At 50.7% G+C, this 21,062-nt stretch overlaps 1 protein-coding gene across 5 annotated transcripts in view; it reads right to left on the bottom strand.

Moving 5' to 3' along the window:
• Window positions 1–20,623, bottom strand: part of TRIM9 (tripartite motif containing 9) — a 61,830-nt gene extending 41,207 nt beyond the window's left edge. For all 5 annotated transcript variants that reach the window (XM_030273204.4, XM_030273205.4, XM_030273207.4 and 2 more), the window contains exon 1: window positions 19,683–20,623. In XM_030273204.4, the coding sequence (XP_030129064.3) occupies window positions 19,683–20,498 (816 nt within the window). In that variant the 5' untranslated portion in view covers window positions 20,499–20,623. The remainder of the gene's footprint in view (window positions 1–19,682) is intronic.
• Window positions 20,624–21,062: the final 439 nt, after the last annotated feature.

The raw sequence follows: 21,062 nt of genomic DNA, 5'->3' as shown, positions 1-21,062 counted from the left end.
CCAAACCATTCCCAACCCAAACCACTTCCACTTAAACCACTTCCATACTAAACCACTCCCAACTTAAATCACTTCCACCCTAACCACTTCCACCCCAAAACCATTTCCAGCCAGGTGAGTGCTGGGGAAAGGGTTGGCTCCTGCTGTGTTTGAAGGACACAAATCACTGCTGCATCTTTTTACTCAAAAAAATCTGGAAGGTGTTCCTGTAAGTGGTGAGGGAAGTCCCAGCAGGCAAACACTGTCTCCTTAGATACAGCTTTTCTCCGTGGTGGATGAAGAAAACATGGAAGTAAAGGTTTAGGTTATGAGCTCACAGGTCAAGATCTGTGTCCTGTACAGGATAAAGGTGCTGTGGACAAACCAAGGCCATGAAGCTGTCAGGGGATGGGCACACCCAGTTTTTGGGGTAGAATTAGCACAGGAATACACAGATGTGGTCACCACTGCCTGTGAGCAGCTTCTGCTGCATCTCCATCCAGGCAATGCTTGTGGTCCAGGCACTGCCCAACACCCAGGAATGTGCACACTGCAGATCTGGTGCTTTCTGCCTTAAAATTCCACTCCATCTGCTCCAACCCCATTAGTGCCTCCCCACTCCAGTGGTTACTCACACTTCAGCTCTCCCATCCCATTATTGCATTAAGTCTTTAAATCTGATTACATTGTTTGGAGTTAAATTTAAACCTGATTAACTGCATAAACAGTGATTTTTTTTCTCCTAGTCCTGGCCCTAACCCAGGGCTGAGAGCCCTGTGGGGCAATTCCTCTTCCTGCAGGGAGTGTACTGACCATCCTTTTGTCTCATCCTACAGCTTTAATTACCATCTGGGAGCTGGAGTCAGCCTCAGCACAAACAGCCTTGACAGCTCGCCAGCATCTTGACTTTGCTTCGACATTTCATTGCCTAGAAATGCAAATTGTATTGGATTCTCCAGTTCTGAGTGATGACTGAGGCAGTAAGGGAAAGGAACACATCCCATGAGGGATGAGAGAGAGCTCAGAGCCCCTTGCAGGGCCTGAAGGGCTCCAGGAGAGCTGGAGAGGGACTGGGGACAAGGATGGAGGGACAGGACGAGGTAGAATGGGTTTAAGCTGAAAGAGGAGAGATTTAGGTTTGATATATGGAAGAAATCCTTCCCTGTGAGGGTGTGAGGCCCTGGCAGAGGTGCCCAGAGAAGCTGTGGCTGCCCTGGAAGTGCCCAAGGCCAGGTTGGACAGGGCTTGGAGCACTCTGGGGTGGTGGAAGGTGTCCCTGCCCCTGGCAGGGGTGGGATGGGATGGGATTTAAGGCTCCTTCCAACCCAGACATTCTGGGATTCCATGACCCTGTGAAGTCCCACCACAGAGGGCAGCTCAGTGAAGCCCCTTTCTCCTGAACCTGTCCCTGATGGGGCACCCAGCAGGTCTGGAACCCAGCCCTGCTCTGCCACAGGTGAGCAGTGTGGCACTGGGCACCTCTCCCAGTGCCAGCTCTTGGTCTAAGGAGGCCACAAAGGCACAACTCCACCTTCCAGGCAGCAGGAGGTGGTGGCTGATGTCCTGGCTGTCACCAGGCAGGTGCCACAGCCCCAGCACCCCTGTGCAGGACGTCCCTGGCATCCAAACCACGGCTCTCCACCATCCCAGCTCCTCATTTCACAGCCCTCTGCCTCTCTGGCTGCTGCCCAAAACTGGGGTTTTACACAATTTACTCATGGATTTAGCTCAAGGGAGGTTTGCAGAGGCACAGATGGGGGCTGGCATCTCACTCCCTTTGGCTGTGGACACACAGAACTCCCCTTGGACAGGAAGAAGCACAAATATCCTCCAGCATCCCCAAAAAGTGGCTTTGCACTCATCTCCTGGCATTTCCTAATGAATCCTCGGTGCTGCTGCAGCCTCCAAGGATGGGCTGCTGTACCCAAAATCTTGTCTGCCTTTCCCAAGGGAAGGAGCCAAACAAAAGGTTCCTCCTCTCCCACTCAAATCTTATCCTAGACACACCCAAAATCCTAGAGAAATACAAAATGTGGATTTCTCTGTGTGTTCCTTTTGGCTGCTTCTTATCTAGAATCCTAAAATTTTACTTTTGCACCCGTGCCACACTTAATTATTACTGATATCAAACACTCAGAGCTGGTAATTGATCCTGTAAGATTGAAAACTCTTTTCCATGGACAGAGATCACAGCCAGTGTCTCTGGGGGCTCTGTCCAGGGGGGTTCCTGACCCCTGCCAGGGTCCCAGACCTGCCAGGGCAGCCAGAGGGAAGTTCTGGATTCCCACATCCAGCAGCTCTGCCCACCTGACAGATCCACCTGCTCAGCACAGCCCCTGCCACATCTCTGCTCTGCTCACAGCAATGGGACCTCAGCTCATTAGCACTAATTTCATGCTGCTTTTAATAAAGATTGCTGGATTCACACAGCAGCAGGAAGGAGGAGGAGGAAAATATGGATCACCTGGTCTTTTCTGCTGCATTTCTTCCTCCTCCAACAGGATGGGAAATGCTCCCTGGAGAGCATAATTCTGGATCTGTGCTTTCAGCCAGGAGCTTCTGGAAGGTTCCAGGCAGCCTGAAAGATGTGGAGCTGCCAGGACACAGGGAATGGCTGCCACTGCCAGAGGGCAGGGATGGATGGGAGATTGGGAAGGAATTCCTGGCTGGGAGGGTGGGGATGCCCTGGCACAGGGCGCCCAGAGAAGCTGTGGGTGCCCCTGGATCCCTGGTTGGACAGGGCTTGGAGCAGCCTGGGACAGTGGAAGGTGTCCCTGCCATGGCAGGGGTGGCACTGGATGGGATTTGTGGTCCCTTCCAACCCAAATCACTCTGGAAAACTCTTCAGTTACTGCTGCTGCTTCTGAGCAGAAGGCTGAGCTCTCAGGGGTCCCTCCTAATCTGAAGTTTTTTATGACCAAAGCTGTGTGACTGGAAAAAAAAATAAAAAAGGATCATTTTCCTGCCAGGAGCATCTTTGCCTGAGCAGAGCTGCTCCCACCTCACCACCCACTGTGGTTTCATTGTGGGGACAAACTGAGCAGGGCCCCTCCAGACCCCCTGGGCTCCCCCAGTGCTGCTCTGCCCTTGGGACTCCTCTGCAAGAGACTGAAGGGAAGGTCCAAGGACCAGGATTTCACATTTCTTTCCAAGCAGCACTTCAGAAAACCCTTCCCATCACCATGGATACTGGAGCACTGGGAATGCACCACTGGATGCTGCCAGGAACACACACCTAGGAAGCTCAGATCTCATCTCCAGTGCAGGAAATCACAGGAAAAACACAATAATTCAGCTTTTCTCTGTTAACTCCTTCCTCCAGGCACTGGGCTCTGAGCCCCTGCAGCTGGATGCGAGCCTCCCAGGTTGGAGAGGGCTAAATTTGGGATTAATCCCAAAATGTTACAGCAACCAGATTGCTTTTGGTGCTGCAGATACCCCAAAAGACAGCCTGGATTACAGAGGCTCCAAACCATGGAGAGAGCTGGATTCACAGAGAGGGGAAAGCTTCTCATTCCCAGACTGAGAATAAACAGAAATCCTACCTGAGACTGGGAGAAGACTGGGCACAGGAGGAATCCCACAACCTTCTCCTCCTCTGGCTGGGGGCTGGAATGGCCACAGGAAAACAAACCCAAACTCTCCTTGGAAATCCAAGCTCAGAAGATGTTTGGAATTGGCCTCTTGGGAACCCACACTAAAATTCCCAAGGAAAATAAAGCCCAGAGGGAGGCACGGAGTGATAAAAGCATTGAAGGCAGCAGGAGACTGGGAACGTGCTGGATCATTCCCTTTTCTGAGCCAGAGATGGGGTAACTGAGAGGCATTTTAAGAACTTTTATTCCTATTTCAGTTTTGTGTGAAAGGTGAGACAATGCAGATGTTATAATTTATGTTATTACTATCAGAAGCCAACTATTTCCTAATCATAACACACTATAAGCATTTCTTGGCCTATCAGCTTTAGCTACATTATGTTGTAAATGCTTTAAAGTTAATTATCTAAAATTATTTTTTATAAGTCCTACTACAATACATCTTTCCTAATTCCCTCCCTCCAAAAGATCTAATCTTATTTATAAAACCACCTTTTCAAACTTATTTCTAATTCCATTTCTCTCTCAACAATACCTATCCTATTCAATATAACTTCTAAGTTACCATTTCTTATCTCAAAATTTACATACAGATACATACAATATAAAGTTCTATCAAACTTTTAAATTTTTCTATACTTTTATTCCGTACATTAATGTTGTTAAAGGAGGATGAGAGGCAGGGAAGCCACTACACTGGATGGATTATGAGGAGGTTGTAGATCCATTAATAAAAAAAAGAAGAAGAATAAATCAATAACCCTTGGAAGAGCTGAGATAATGACTGCCTTTAAAAAAAAATTAATCTTTAATAAGAAGGGGTGTCTGGCTAATTAGGAAGTAATGAAGAACTTGTCAGTGTTACTACAGAGAAGGAGGAGTGAGGGGGTTCCATCCCCACCACTGGAGCAGAGAAATCCATCCTGGTGTCACCAGGGAAGCCCATGCTGGGCTCACTGAACCATTCATGGTCATTTATGGAGAAGTGAAGAAATACCAGGGGGATAATTCACATTTATTTCAGTAATAGCTGTGGGGGCTTTTTTTAGGGGAAAGTACTTTCAAGGAAATATAAAAAAAAAACCGAAAGAAAAGCCAGGCTAAGGAGGAAAGGAGCCACAGACACAGGTGTAACACAACGTGGTGCTGAGGGTGCCAAGGCCACCACTGATCCATGTCCCCAGGTGCCACATCCACAAGATCCCTGCAGGGATGTGGACTCCACCACAGCTGTGCTGTGACTGGACAACCCTTTTTGGGTAAAACTTTCTCCTAATATCCAGTTAAACCTCTCCTGGTGAGACCTGAGGCCGTCTCCTCTTGTCCCCTCCGTGGGATGTCCACCCCGCAGGGCTGCATGCACAGAGCCCAGGGGGATTAGCCCAGTGAGCTTGAGCTCATTAGCCCTGATTTTTAATTAGTGCCAGGTGGTCAGCCTGAGTGTCCCTGCCTGACCCACTGGACAATGCAGAGGCACAGGACAAGCCTGGATTTGTCCCAGGGGTGTCCTTTGTCCTGTCTGTCCCTCCCAGCCTCGGAGCAGAGGCAATGCCAGGAGGCTCTGGTGGCTCCTCACAAGGACAAAGGGTCTGCACACAAATGTCACAGAGACCCAGGGGTTTTAAAATAACCCTGAAATTGGAAATTTGGGCTTTTTCCAGTGGCTTTTTGTCGCAGGGACATTCTTCTTTCTCTCAGGGTGTTTTCATAGAGGAGCACAGAGGAAAGAAAGAGAAAACAATTTCTATTTCTGCTCCTTGTTTTTCCCATGTGGAATGTGTTTGGAGAATTGTTTCCCTGGGGTGTTGCTTGGTTGGATTCTGGTGAGGATTGTTTGAGCTGGTGGCCAATCCAACCCACCTGGGGATGGGCTCTGGCGAGAGTCAGATATGGGAGTTAGAAAAAGTAAGTTTGTAGTTTTAGTATCTCATTTAAATAGTATATTAATGTATTATAGTATAGTTATAATAAAGAAATCATTCAGCCTTCTGAATTGAGTCAGACATCATCATTTCTTCCCACCAGGTTTGCCTGCATTTTACAATAGCTTTTTCCTTTTTTCCCTTGGCTGTTCCAAGGCAAAGGGCCGAGTCCCAGAAGTTCCAGGGCCTGTTCCTTTCCCTTGGAGGCTTTGCTTTACTGAAAGATGTTCCATTTAAACTCACAACCAGTTTTGAACACACAAAGGACAAGCAGCTCATTAAGCAAAGCTTGCCCAGGCCTGTCCTTCCCATCTTTCTCTCCAGCCCAGGGCAGGGGTTCCCAGAAAAGGAACAAAACCCTTCCCTGCACATGGAGCAGCACCAGGAGCTCTGAGCTGCCACCAGCCCTTCCAACGTGGAGAGCCACCAAGGAGGGACCTGTGTGCCCTACAGGGGCCCTGGGCACTGCCAGGGATCCAGGGACAGCCACAGCTGCTCTGGCAATTCCATCCCAGCCAGGAATTCCCAATTCCCAATCTCCCACCCATCCCTGCCCTCTGGCAGTGGGAGCCATTCCCTGTGTCCTGTCCCTCCATCCCTTGTCCCCAGTCCCTCTCCAGCTCTCCAAGGGGCTCTGAGCTCTCCCTGGAGCTTCTCCTCTCCAGGGGAACATTCCTGTGGGAATCCAGGGCTTCCCTCTGGCTGCCCTGGCACCCTGGCAGGGGTCAGGAACCCCCCTGGACAGAGCCCCCAGAGACACTGGCTGTGATCTCTGTCCATGGAAAAGAGTTTTCAATCTTACAGGATGAATTACCAGCTCTGAGTGTTTGATATAAGTAATAATTAAGTGTGGCACGGATGCAAAAGTAAAATTTTAGATTTCTAGATTAGGGGTTCAGAGGGGACAAGATGGAGGAAATTGGGTGTGTCTTGTCCTTTTCCTCCTTCTTCATGCCCTCCATGTTTCACTGTGGTGTTGGCATTTTTCTGTTGGTTCAGGCTGGGGACACACTGTCCAACGTAGGTGACAGATATTGGCACGTTATTGTAAATCCAGCACAGGTAGTTTGTGGTATTTAATGTTTGTACCATCCCACTGAGGGCAGAGCCCCACACGCTGCCCTGCAGGACAGAGCTGCGGCAGGGCAGCAGAACATGTTAGAGATAAACAGAATAAACAACCTTGAAACAGCACAGACCAATTATGGCTTCTGCTTTGGCAGCGGGGCTGACAGACAGAGACTTTTACAATCTGGGAATCATCAATACCTCAGATTCCAACACATTCCCAGCTCTCCCAGCCTTGTATTATCTCCATATCCCCTCCAGGGCCAGCGATGTCGCATGTGTTTAACTCCAGACCACGATGGAAGACAGGCACCCAAAATAATCATCTCTGCATCAACCCTGCCCCAGAACAAACCCCTGTTTTTTGCTGCAGGGCTGTGCAGCCACCAAGAGCACCTGCTTTTGGAATATTTTCCTTCAGGAAGAGGCTGGTTGATGTATTTATGCACATGCAGAGTGGTGAAGGCAGCAGGCTGTTACATAAAATGTTATATAAATTACCTTCCAACTGCACAGAAATCTCAGAGTCCAACTCCACCAACCTCATGCTGAAGGAATCAATCACTCCGAGTTACCACAGATATTCCTGACACCCAGGAGAAATGCAGGAGGCAGAATCAGGCCTTAAATCCCACTCTGGACACACATTTGTGGCATTATTTGTACTCTGAGATCTCCTGGCTCCTTCAAACTGTAACTGCAAATCAGCTTGGAGACCCCACACCATGTCAGCTGCTTCAATCAAATGGCTGCAATAAAATAATTACTGATTTCATGAATGCTTTACCAAGGTTAAGAGCTTTTCCCAGAGATGGAGATTAGGCACAAAATCCTGTGAAGCACATTTAGGAACAGGTCATGTTTTATAGTGGAGTTTGAATCAGGTTAAACAGCACAACCCCCCTGAACTCCAAATGCAGCATGTGCCATCACCAGGTGATGGTAACAGTGTTGGCCCCATAAGCCTTGTTATATTTAATTTAATATTAAATAATATAATAAATAATAATGATACAGTAATAATTATATAATACATTATATATATGTAATTATATAATACATTATATATATGTAATTATATATTCTATAATTACCACATAACATATATAATAAATATATAATACTATATATATTATATATAATATTATATATATAATATATATAATATATAACATATATAATAAATATTAATTATATATTATATAGTTATATTATTATATATTATACTACTATGTGTTATAAAAATACTGATTATATAATATTAGATATAATTAATTATAATGATTTAATAAAATAACATATTTAATTTAAAATTGCTGTATTTTGGGGCACATCCAAGGAAAGTGGATTTTTCCTGGGCTCAGGAGCCCTGCTGGGGTGTGACCCCTTCAGGAAGGGCTGCATAAATACAAATCCCACTGGCTGGCTTGAGTTACACTTATTTTCTTGTTTGTAACATACTCACTGGGAGGGAACTGAGTCATGAGCTCCCTGATGTTAACTCTGAATAAATCCCAGAATGATTTGGGGTGGAAAGGGCCTTGAAGCTCATCCCGTGCCACCCCTGCCATGGCAGGGACCCCTTCCAGCATCCCAGGCTGCTCCAAACCCCATCCAGCCTGGCCTTGGGCACTGCCAGGGATCCAGGCACTGCTCCCAGTGCCTCACCACCCTCACAATAAATAATTCTGTCCTTCAATTTAGGTTGAATTCTCCTCTTTTAGTTCAAAACCACCACAACAGGCCCTGTCACAAAGTCTGTCCCTCCCTCCCGGGGTGACTGTCAGGTTGGTGAAACCCAAAGCTCTGGGACCCGACGTGATTGATGAGAATTTAACAATTCCCAGCTCTGCTGAAGCCAAATCCGTGGCATATGGCAGGAAGGGCTTTTATCCCACCACACACAGCCTGCTGCAGCCAGGACATAAATTATTCCTTGACTCTCCTCTGCATGCAGCACAAGATGAACCGAGGTGCCAAATGTTGAGTGCACAAGGTCCCTGGAAGACAATCTGTGCTAATTGCCACTAATGACCTTGTGCAGCATCACTGCCTCTGCCAAGGCTGATCCCAGGAATTGCAACAGCTCCATAAAAGCTGTCCCAGTTTTCCCTCTTGGCTGAAGAAACATCCCACGATGGCAGGAGGTGTTTGAGGCCACCTTCCACCACACCAGCTTGCTCCAAGCCCTGTTCAACCCAGTTTGGAACAAAACTGAGCAGAATCTCTGCCCCTGAAGCCTCTCCCTTTCCTCTTTCCTTCTCCCACCTTGCAGCACGTTCCTTCAGGCTTCCCACACTGAGGCAGAGAATCCCAGAATCTCTGAGGTTGGAAAAGATCTCCCAGCTGTTGCAGCATTTTTGAGAGAAAAAGGACATGAGTTATGAGATTTGAGCTACTCCAGTCTAGGCCTCAGATTTGGGCCTGGTGAGGCCTTCAAGCCTCTGACGCAGTTAGAAATTCAGAGTTTGTGGCGCAGATAGAAATAGTGTTAAGGTGTGATGGGGACCACTGGGCTGTCTGGGTGTGAATTAGTACAGGTTTCATAGTGTAAGGTGTAGGCCATTTTAAGGAAAAGGTAAACAATGTTAGCTTGCCAATCAGAGTGTCTTTGTTTTTGTAAACTATGTAGAAGCTTATATAAACTACCACCTTATCTTGAATAAAGGGAGAACGTTTGATTAACCACATTGGTTCAGATCTGCGTTTGTCTTGTCCAGCTTTCCGTTTTCCTGAGATTCCCTGGCTTTTCCCAGCCCATCCAAGCCGTGCCCAGAGCTCTGAGTGCCACCTCCAGGAGTTCCTGGGACACCTCCAGGGATGGGCACTCCTGGGCAGCTCCTCCCAACACCTGACCACCCTTTCCATGAATAATTTTCCCCAAATATCCAACCTGAAGCTGCCCTGATGGTTTCTCCTTGTCCTGTCCCTGTTCCCTGGAGCAGAGCCCGATCCCCCCGGCTGTCCCCTCCTGGCAGGAGCTGTGCAGAGCCACAAGGTCCCCCCTGAGCCTCAATTTCTGCTCTGGCACCTTCCTACCACCCCCAGCTTGTCCAGGAATGACATCCCAGGCCAACCAGCCACATCTGGCACCATCAAATATCACAGCATGGCAGCAGGAGCCACAAACCCTCTGCAACAGGCAGCGGTCAGCTGGCAACATGGCACAGACGTGGGCAAAGCACCTGCCAGGCAGGAATGGAGCACAGATCCTCCCTGGAGCTGCCTGTGGCCTGTCCTTGCCCATCTGGCAGCCTGGCACCACGGCAGGAGATCCATGGAGAGCCCAAGCCACAGATGGATCACAGCTCCCACCACCAACTCCAGCAAGTGACCTCCGTGCCCCTCCAGCTGTCCTTAGGGCAGGGGGAAAATGCAGCATCCACTGCCAGAGGACAACATTTAAAATGAAAAAAAAAAAATTAGAAAAAAAAAATTCCTATATTCATAAATTTTAACTGCTGTGCTCCGGGGGAGGTGAGAAATCATCTCAGAGGTGAGAAACTGCGTCTAAGCTCTCGCTCTGATTCAGCAAGGTGTGGGCTGCTGGCAGCACAGACCTCAGCAAATGCCCCCTGAGCTCCTCATTTCCTGGGAACAAAATGTCAGGGGGAAAAGGTGTTGGTGCAGGATGGATGCAGCACAGGCTCAGCCACGCCTGGGCTGTGTGGGTTTGGTGTGACAGCGTGACAGGAGCCACCACTGCTGCCCCTCTGAGGGAACAGCTCCACAAAGAGCAGGAATGGCACTAGAAAGAGGGAACAGCTGGCTGAACTACAAAGGAGCACCAAGGAACGAAGTGGGGACAATCAGAGGTGTTGTCACTGCTCCTGCAGACAGCAGGGCTGAGGCTTCAGAGCGTTTGAAGCTTGTTCTGCACTTGTGCACAGCAAGTTCACAGACTAAACAAGTCAAACACACAGCACAATTCATCTATGAATTGTAGTATAATATTTATGCTGATGCCTCAGGTTTTGGCTTTTATATTTTTCACATTCTGTGCTGCTTTAGTGTGTGGGTCTGGGCTCCATACCAGGGGATGCTGAGCTCTCTGCACAGAGCAGGGACACAAAACAATTCCTGCTCCAGCTGGGCACCAAGGACAAATGATCCAAATCTCAGCCCAGGAGCACAAACACCGTGGGCTGGAGAGAGAAAAACAAGCAGGATGGGACTGCCTGGGCTAAAGCTGGAATGGGACAATGAACTCCAAGGTGCCAATGGAGCAGAACTGATCCCAGGGAGAGCCCCCGGGAGCGCTCGTGCATTTTGGGGCCATTTTGGTTCATTTGGGTGCAGCCCTGGCTGGGCTCTGGTGCTGCCCAAGGTGGATCCATGGAGGAGATCCTTTAATAAATCCCTGCTTTATTCTGTAGCTCTGCCCAGTCCCTGCTCTAGCTCAGCCTTCTCAAGGCATCAATGCCAGCAAGCCATAGACTACACAAGTTGAAACAGCACACCTCATCTAAATCCCAAATTGATTTCTACCCCAAGTTAATTTCTAACCCCTGTGTCTCATTCCCCCATTTTCTAGAAAATGAGTGAATCCTTTTACTTAGTACAAATCCCTGTGCTAACATTGTGCCCTGCCAAAGAATGAGTGCTGTGCCACCCAGGGAATGGTGGAACCTGTCACAGAGCCAAGGGACAGCACCAGCACCTCGTTAATCCCCAGCTTTTTGCACATCTCCCCAATCTGTCACCTCAGCTGTCCCAACCTGAGCAAGCATTTCAGTCATGCCTTCAAATCTCTGTGATTTCAATCCATGACTGAGCAAGGATGGAAGTGCTTTCCCAGGGAGGCTGACGCTCCCCTCGTGTCCTTGATGGGATTTCACCCAGCTCTCACAATTTTGGAAATTCCCAGTTCATCTCCACCTGTGCTGTTATGAATTCCCACCATAATTGTTGCTGGGCTGGAGGAAGGGCACTGGTGCTAAACACACATTTCCTGGGAGAGGATAGGCAGGGGCTTGGTGCAATTATTTGCCCAGGAGGACGAAGCAAATCCTTGGCAGGGAGAACTGATCTCCAGCCCAACCCTTCCCTTTCCAGCATCCTCAGGGAAATGCTGCCACAATTCCCATCACTCCTCCCCTGCCCCAGCCTGCATCCCTGGGTGTTGGGGGTGAAACAGCCCTGCCAGGGAGGGAACAGAGGGAACTCTGCCCCCAGAGTCTGTCTGGAAATCAATAAATGTGCCTTGTTAGGAATAATCCATTTCAAAGCCTGACAGAACCTCACTCCCCCTTCTGCCAGCTTTACATCCTCTGACAGAGAGACCACAGCACAGAATCACAGAAACCTGCCTGGAAAAGAAATCAAATTCAGACCCCTGAGTTTGCCTCTGCAGACAGAAAGGTCCTTCCCAAGCAGGAACCCACAGGCACAGCAAAGCCCCCGGGTCAGGGACCCTGGGAATCACAGAATCCCAGGAGTGTTTGGGTTGGAAGGGACCTGAAATCCCATCTTGTTCCACCTCCTGCCATGGGCAAGGACACATTCCCCTAGACCAGGCTGCTCCAAGCCCTGTCCAAGCTGGCCTGGAACACTTCCAAGGGAAGGAAGCAGGGAGAAGAAAAATGGTGAAGTGAACAGAAGCAGTGAATTAACACATCTTGACTGAAGGGACACTGGGAAAACAGCACCAGAGAAAACCCCCAGAGCTGCAGGTGGAAAGCAGCTCCAAGCACAGGCTGTGAGGAGTTATGCCATGGAGGCACCCTCGAGCTGAAGGCGAGGCCATAACCCATCATTAATTCACACATCCCCCAATCCTGCCACAGGGAACAGCAACAAGAAGGGAACAAGGGAAAAAAACCTACAATTTAGTGCAAAAGCCCCAAAAAAACCCAAAAACAAACAAAAAAAAAGGATCACTGGTTGAAAGATGCTCCAAATTTTCGTGGTTGGTGCAAATAATTTAACTGATATTTCCCACGTATTTTGGCTGCACAAATCAGCAGCCCCAGTGTGGGCAGCCAGGCTGGCATCTCCACAGGAGATGTGGGATTTTCAGGAGGCTTTGGAAGTCACAAATGTGATCTTCCACTCCAGTGGCTGCTGCAGCTGCTCCCTTTGCCCATCCCAGCTGTGGATCCGAGTTCCTCCCTCGGGAATGGCAACTCTGCCTCCAGCCCTCAGCACTCCAGGCACCATCCATGCATGCCTTATTAACATCCAATTCTCAGCTTTTTTTTCCCCTAAACCCATCAACTCCTATCAGGTTAGTAAAGGGGAAAGGGTAATTAACACTGATGGGAAATCCCTCAACTGCCAGATCCCTCCCAGGGCAATTTCTGCTGCTGCAGAGCTGAGTGGGCTCCTATTAACAGCCCTCTATTTCTGTGACACAGGGAATTTAATGGCTAATTAAATACAAAAACATGGCCCAAGCCTCAATCCATGCTGTGCATACGGTGTTTGAGGTTGGCATCACCCCCACAGTCACCCCCTCTGCTGCTCAAGAAAATTTCCAGCTGAAAATTTGGAAATGAACTTGGGTCTTGTTCTTTCTACCCAGAAATTCTGCCCTGATCAGAGCCTCTGCTGAGCTTTTCCAGCCAGCTCCAGGTCAGGCTGTGCTCAAAGCTGAATTCAGCTCTGAAGGCAAAAATATGAGTTGGTTCAGACTGCAAACAAAATTTTCCTTTCAATAGAGGCAAGGTGAATTCTCTGACCTGCTGTTCTCAGCTCTGCATTAATCAGGGAGGTGTCACTGGAATGGGGGAGGGTTGGGCTTCATTTCTATTTATTTGTCTCCCTGTTGAAGAGTTTAGCACATTTCCTATTTATGGCAGGAGCCTCAGTGGTGGTCCCAGACCCCAAACCATCCCTGCTCTTTCCAGCCACAAGGGGATGGTCCCTGGGAATTTGAAAAACTCACCCTCAGAGCTTCTACTCCTCACAGTAATTCCACACCAGGCTCTGCCTCTCCTTCCAGGACATTACCTGAGCCAGGGTCACCAGAGATTTATCCCCCCAGCTCTCCCTGCCTCATGTGCTTGCTCTAAATAGAAATTTACCCAATTCATCCCAGCAGGACGAGCTGAATGAACAGGGAATGAGCTGGCTTATTTATAAGCCAATTGAACAGGTAAAATGCCTCATCCCAAGAACAAACAAAACAAGGACCAAGGCTGACAAAAGGGCAGCTCTGAGAGTTGTTATGTTTCAGCCAAATTTTTCTTTAATTACTCTTGCATACAGCTGGGAAGAGCAATGCAATTTGAAGGCACTCTGAACTAAATGAATTTGTGTGAGTAACACGAGTTAATCAAAGGCTGCTGGTAATTCCTTCCAGGTCCAGAAAAGAGAAGGGAAATATTTCCTAGTGGTATGTGCTGGATTGCTAGAAAGTGCACAGCAGGACTGCAAAAAGGAATTTGTGGTCATATGGGAAAGGGTTGTGGCAAGAGGAGAAAACAGAAAGTATTTAGATGGGATATTGGGAAGGAATTCTTGGCTGTGAGGGAGATGAGGCCCTGGCACAGGTGCCCAGAGCATCCCTGGCAGTGCCCAAGGCCAGGCTGGATGGGGCTTGGAGCAGCCTGGGACAGTGGAAGTGTCCCTGCCATGGCAGGGGTGGGATGAGATGATCCTGAAGGTCCCTTCCAACCCAAACTATTTTGGGGTTCTGTGACACCAAAGTTTTGGTGCAAAGTTTTCCCTTTAAAAGCCTGAACTCCTGGGTGCTGGATTCTTTAGAAGAGCAGGAATGAGCAATGCAAAGGACCATCAAAGCCTCTCGAGAACATTTTCCCAACAAAGATCCACCCTGCACCAGTGTCAGCTCTTGGAAAGCATCCTGTGAAACCTGGCTAATAAACAGCAAAGCCTTTCCACACTCTCCATTAATTTATTTAACACCAGGCACAGTGTTTGCTCTGCTTCCTCATTCTCCTGTTTTTCCAGGCGAGGGATGTGGTTGTGGGAAATGAATTTGCAGAGAATTCTTAAAGCTTGATAGAAGGCTCCCATAATATGCATTTATATACAAACTTGTTCTTGTTTAGCTACTTTTTGGTAAAAGTTTTCTTATATATTTTAATTCTCAAGTAATGTAAGCCAAGAAATGCTTATAATGCATTGTAATTAGAAAATAGTTAGCTTCTAATTAAAATTGCATAAATTATAACATCTGTATTGTCTCACCCTTCACACGAGACAGAAAATAGAATAAAAGTTTTTAAAACACCTCTCAGTTACCCCATCTCTGAGTCAAAAATAAAGCTTAATCTGACATGGGGTGAACAGGGAAACCCCTGGGTATGGACACTGCAGAAATTCCCTTGAAAGAGAGGCAAGAATCAGTCCCTGGGTTAATTTTGCCCATCTCAGCTGAGGTGCTCCTGACTTGCACCCCAGTAAATGCAGCAAAACCCAGCCAGGGGGGTCCTTCATTCATCAAATGGCAAAGAGGAGAAAAAAGATGGGAGAGAATGGAAAAGGTTTGATATTTACAGAGGAAGATGGACCCCACCAGAGCTCAGCCTGCTTGTTGAGGCCTGAGCCAGATGGTGGAACAGAGCACTGCTCTGTCAGATCCGTGTATTTTTGGACACAGAATTCCAGGATGGTTTGGGTTGGAAGGAACCTCAAACACTTCATTCCACCCCCTGCCATGGGCAGGGACACCTTCCACTATCCCAGGGAGCTCCAAGCCCTGTCCAGCCTGGCCTTGGGCACTGCCAGGGATCCAGGGGCAGCCACAGCTTCTCTGGGCACCTGTGCCAGGGCCTCAATACCCTCACAGGGAAATTTTGTTTCCTAATCTAACTTTCCCACTGGAATGGCATGAAAGCTACAGTGATTTACACTCACTCTGAGATGACCCTGAGCCCATTTCCATCTGCAAATGCCTCAGAGGTCACCTCCTGCCTCCTGGGCTCCACCAACCCTTGGGAGGATCTGCTGTACCACACTACCTTTGATTAACAGGGTATATCTGGGGCTGCTCCTTACTCCATTAACTGCAAAGCAAAGAGCCACCTGACAGAAAGCTTTTATCCAAATGAATGAACAGGAGAAGGCAGATCACCTCTGCAGCCTGGGCAGGCACAGGCTGGTGTAAATCACAGCATCAGGCAGGCTGGAAAAGACTTTTAAACCATTAAGTCCCCGTGTCCCCAAGTGCCACACCCACACAGCTTTTAAATCTCTCCAGGGATGGGAACTCCAGCACTCCTCTGGGAAGCTTTTTGCAATGCTTAACTACTCTTTCCATGAAGAAATTTTCCCAAATATCCAACCTGAACCTCCCCTGGAGCAACCTGAGATGGTTTCCCCTTGTCCTGTCCCTGTTCCCTGGAGCAGAGCCCAAACCCCCCCGTCTGTCCCCTCCTGTCAGGAGCTGTGCAGAGCCACAAGGTCCCCCTGAGCCTCCTTTGCTCCAGGCTCAGCCCCTTCCCAGCATTTTTGCTCCAAATCCTGGCATTTCTTGGCTTTTTCTGACTTCAAAGCCTCTCAGGCTGTTTGCCACCCTCTGGATTTGGCCAAGGAGGAATGGAGGAGGTGGGAAGGCTGCTGGGCATTGCTGTTGGATCCTGCTGCTGCAGATGGAAAAAGGGTGGTGGGATTCACAAAGGCCAGCACACCAAGCTTTGGGAAGCATTAAGGATTCTCCCTGCTTCTCTTTAAACAGCAAATATTTTACTTTCCAAGTGCAAACAGGTCTTGGTCATACAGCAACTCCCTGGATACTTCCCCTATGGGTACAGGAATTCCCATGGACACAAGAGCAGCACATTCCCAGTCCCAATCTCCCCTCCAAAGTTCCTCTGGCAGCCAACACAGAGCCCTGGCCATGTGAGCTAAGGAAAAATCCTCTCTGCTCATCCCTGTCCTGGCTCTGGTGTCCCCTGGGCACAAACTGAGGGGCCAGGGGACACCAGAACCCAGCCCTGGTTCTCCTCAGATGTCCAAACCAGCTGGAATTAAGTCCTAGTGTGTGATTTTAATTTTTTTTTTTTTTTCTCTTAATAGGAATCACCTGCATCCCTCATTCCATCTGTGCTGGGGCAGGAGGAGCTGAGCTCAGGTGACACCTCATGGGCTCAGGTGTCACCTCTGCCTGCTGAGCATCACTGCTGAGCCCACACCGTGTGGGATGGAAATTCCACAGGGATGGAAATTCCCAGGGCTGAGCTCTGCTGCAGGGATTTGCAATCCAAGGACAGTTTGTGTCATCAGCCTGGGCAATCCCATCCCAGGCAGTTAAATCCTGTGTAAAATTAAAATGGAGAGCATTGTTTTCCTTCCAATAAAGTCAAGATTTGTTTCTGCTTTTCCCCAAAATGACCTGGACATGCTGCCTGACCTCCTCAAGGAGAGAGTGGTCCCAAATCAGAATCTTGGAATCATTTAGGTTGGAAAAGCACTTTTAAGACCACTGAGTCCTTTGAATAAATCCCTGCTTTATGCTGTAACTCCATCCAGCCCCTGCTCTAGGGCAGCCTTCACAAGGCATCAGTGAGATCCTTCCTAGTCTGTATTTGCACACAAGCATCCATCCATGCATCCATCTATCCATAAAATCACCCCAGCCAGCTGCTGAGCCTGCACTCTCCACACATTTCCAGCAGAAGAGGGGCTTGGATGTGTGAGGAATAAATGATTCAGCTCCATCTTGTGCTGCTGCTCTGGCATGCCAAGCAGCATTCCAGCTCGTCAGGAGAAAAACTCAGCTGCAATATCTGTGCAGAACTGGGACAATTCACATTAAAAACCCAATTCCCTCCGTGTTTCTCTGCATATTCACCCTGCTCCCAACAGCTGAAAGGAAGGCAGGGACAGAGAGGATTTGCCACAATCTGTGTCCAGCTTAGAAACCCCAGCTCCCTGAATGACAATTGATTGTGCCTCAGCACAGATTATTTTCAGGAGAACCTTCACGGAGGAAAGGGGAAATTGGGGCAGTTGGAAATTGGGAAAAGTCCTTTGGATTTGGTTCAGGGATTGATTGCCCTGGCTCTGGCAATCACCCACTGGGGCGTGAACGCTGCTGAGCTCAGGAGCCACAGCTCATCCAGCACTCTGGGGACAGCTCTGGGGACAATCACAGCCTCCCTGGACCAGAAGGGAAGAGCATCCCAAAGAATATCCAGGCATCATTACACTGCTCATCACAGAGAAAAGATCAGGCCAGAAGGGACAGTCACCCCTTCAGCAAACCTGTCCCACTGCCAAGGGCCTGTGTCTCACAAAATGACACCACCAGACACTTTTGCAAGAGGATCACCCCTCCAAACCACAGGTGGTTTTGTTCCTAATGCCCAATCCCAACCAGGATCAAGCTTGGAAGTTGTTGTGGGTATTGGTTTTGATGGTGCTGGTTTTTTATTTGTTTTGGGTTTTTTGTTTTTCTGGTTTTTGTGGGTTTTGTTTGTTTGGCTTTAGGTTGTTTTTTTTTGTTTGTTTTTTTTGTGTGTAACAAAAATCAAGGTAAATAACCTCTTCCCCTGATTTTGTTGGATGGCATCTCAAGGAGCAATCTAAGTCCTAGCCCTGAAATCCCTCCTTCAATTACTCCTTAACACCACATTTAACCCCACAGACTCTTCCTCTCCCTAAAAAGCAAACTAACACCAGGTAATACCAGTGAACCCCTGCAGAAACACAGATCTCTCAAGGCAGGCGAGGCTTCACTGTCCAAAATCATCATTGGAAATAATGTTACATTATCCTCAATGAAACAGCACTTGGCTAAAGCTCTCCCCTGGGAAAAGGGATTTGGAAGGAAAAGCTAAAGCTCATCTTATTCCAACCCCACTGCCATGGGCAGACATCTCCCAGCAGACAAGGCTGCTCCAAGCTGACCTGACAGCCAAGTTTTCCCCCACGTTCAGGTGGAATTCCCTGCGTTCCAAACTCTGCCTGGTGCTTCTCCCCCTCCTGCTGAGCACCACAAGAGCCTGGCTCCATCCCCTGCTCCTGTGAGCAGCTCCCCAGCCACCCGTGCCACCCTGGTCCTGGGCATCCCACCCCAGCTGGGTGCTCCTGCTGGCTGCCAGCAGCTCTGGGATCAGGGATTGCACCCCATGGATAAGAACAAGGGCACCAAACTGCCCTGGCACATCTCTCCAAGAGCTCTGAAAATCCAGAGAGGAGCTGTTCCTGCTCCCAGCAAAAGGGGGTCAGGAAAAGCCCCTTCCAACAAGCACCACCAAACCTTCTCCCCACAGCATTACGTGGTTACCCCCCTTTTTGGGGCACTGTGACAAGTGACAGCTTGTCCCTGCATGCACCCACTGACCCAATTCGGGGTGCAGAGCTCCAGCCCAGAGATCTGCATCCTTCACGGACCACATGCTGCCACATAACCTGCCAGAGCATCCCGAAATATTCTTGGAAAGCAATCCAGCAATCCAGTCCCTTCCACCGGGAGGTCACATCCTCCCCCCAGCTCCTTGTCACAGGTCCCCCCCTCCCCACCTGCCCCAATTTGTTGGAGTGGGGGCCAATTATGGCGATGTTCATCCAAGGAATGACGCCCATCCCCTTGTGCCCTGTCCACCCGTGTCCTGCTCACTTCTGCCCCAATTCCCTCGGGCGCTGGTGCGAGAAGGGAGGGCGGGAGGCAGAGGGATGGATGGAGCTGAAGAAGATGATGATGATGATGATGATGATGATGATGATGATGATGATGATGGTGGCCACATCCCATCGCAAGCGCCGGGACCCTCTCCTCCAGCACGGAGCGAGCGGAGCTGATCAGTATTCAGGGACAGGCTCCCGGCTGCCTGCTGCCACCCCTCCTCCTCCTCCTCCTCCTCCTCCTCCTCCTCCTCCTCCCGGTGACTCCGAGTGCGGCAGGAGGTGGCACCCCGCAGCTCTCCGCTCCCACGGCGGATTTCACGCCTCCCTCCTCCTCCTCCTCCCCAAACCATCGCTCCCTGTTGCTTCCCCGGCTCTCTCCCCGGCAGATGTCCCCGAGCCACCCCCGGGGGAGCCGGGCTGGATTTGGGGGGCATCATCCGCACGATGCCAACGTCCCCAGGCCGAGGGGGCGGCGCGGAGCGGGAGGGGATGGCTGAGGATGAGGATGCTCCCACCCCGCAGCTGAGCACGGGGGAAGCTGCGGGACGAGCTGGCTCGGCTGGAGAAGCCAGGGGCTCACCTTATGGAGCTTCCACATGGCTCCCAGCGCCTTGACCTCGTGGCTGGAGTGCTTGCCCTCCTCCAGGCACTGGTAGCAGACGGGGCTCTTGCACTGCACGCAGTACATGCTGTGGTTCTCCAGCTCGTGGTCGGTGCAGGTGGAGATCTTGCGGGGGCTGAGCCGGCGGCTGACGCGGCCCTGGGCCGGCGGCACCAGGCGGTGCTTGGCCAGCGGTCCCCGCGGCGGGTGGCACCGCAGGCGGCACGGCTCGCAGTAGAAGACGTCGCACTGCTCGCACATCACGGCCGCCTCTTTGGGCGCCTTCTCGCAGAGCTGACAGCGCAGAGCCGCCGCCCTGCCCTGCTGGTAGCGGTCGATGACACCCTCGAGCAGGCGGTTGCGGGGGAAGCCGCGCAGGCCGCGCTCGTCCAGCACCAGGCTGCGGTGGCACTGCGGGCACGTCAGGCACGCGTTGCGCGGCGGCGGCGGCGGCGCCAGAGCGGCGGGAGGCGGCGGCGCGGCCGGCGGGAACACGCGAACCCCGTTCGGGGACTTCTGGCACGGCGTGGTGGGAGCGCTGGCGAAGCCCCCGTAGGAGCCGTAGCCGCTGTCCGCCTCGCTGTACAGGCTCATCTTGTCCAGGTCTAGGTAGTCATAGTCGGACACGGCCGAGCCCGAGGCGCGGCGGCTCTGCGGAGACTCCGAGTCCGGTGTCTGCACCAGGATGTTGCGGGCGCACGCCTGGCACAGGTTGTGCGAGCAGGGCAGGATGATGGGCTCCCGGTAAAAGGAGCCGCACACCGGGCATTTCAGCTCCTCTTCCATCTCTTCCATAAGGGAGGGAAGGAGGAGGGCGGCGGCGCGGCTGCGGCGGCCGCGGCGGGAGCCCGAGGAGCGATCCGCACCGCACCGCGCCTCAGCGCCGACTGCCGCCCGCCCGCCGCCCGCCGCCGCGCGCGCCGCCGGGCCCCGCCCCCCCCGCCCCGCCATTGGGCCGCCCGCCGGCGCGGGGGCGCGCTGCGCACTGCGATTGGCTGATCTGCCTGTCAGTCATCCGGCCGGCCCGCCCGGCGGTGCCGCTGCGGGGGCTGAGCGGGGCTGCGGCGCCGCTGCGGGGAGAGAGCGGGGAGAGAAACGGGACAGAACCGGGATAGAACCGGGAGAGAACCGGGATAGAACCGGGACAGAACCGGGAGAGAGCCGGGACAGAGTGGGGAGAGAACCGGGATAGAACCGGGATAGAGCGGGGAGAGAACCGGGATAGAGCCGGGATAGAGCGGGGAGAGAACCGGGATAGAGCGGGGAGAGAGCGGGACAGAACCGGGACAGAACCGGGATAGAACCGGGATAGAGCGGGGAGAGAACCGGGATAGAGCGGGGAGAGAGCGGGGAGAGAAC

Source organism: Taeniopygia guttata, chromosome 5 (genome assembly GCF_048771995.1).
Source record: "Taeniopygia guttata chromosome 5, bTaeGut7.mat, whole genome shotgun sequence".
Classification (NCBI taxonomy): domain Eukaryota; kingdom Metazoa; phylum Chordata; class Aves; order Passeriformes; family Estrildidae; genus Taeniopygia; species Taeniopygia guttata.
This window is presented reverse-complemented; position numbering and strand designations above follow the sequence as displayed.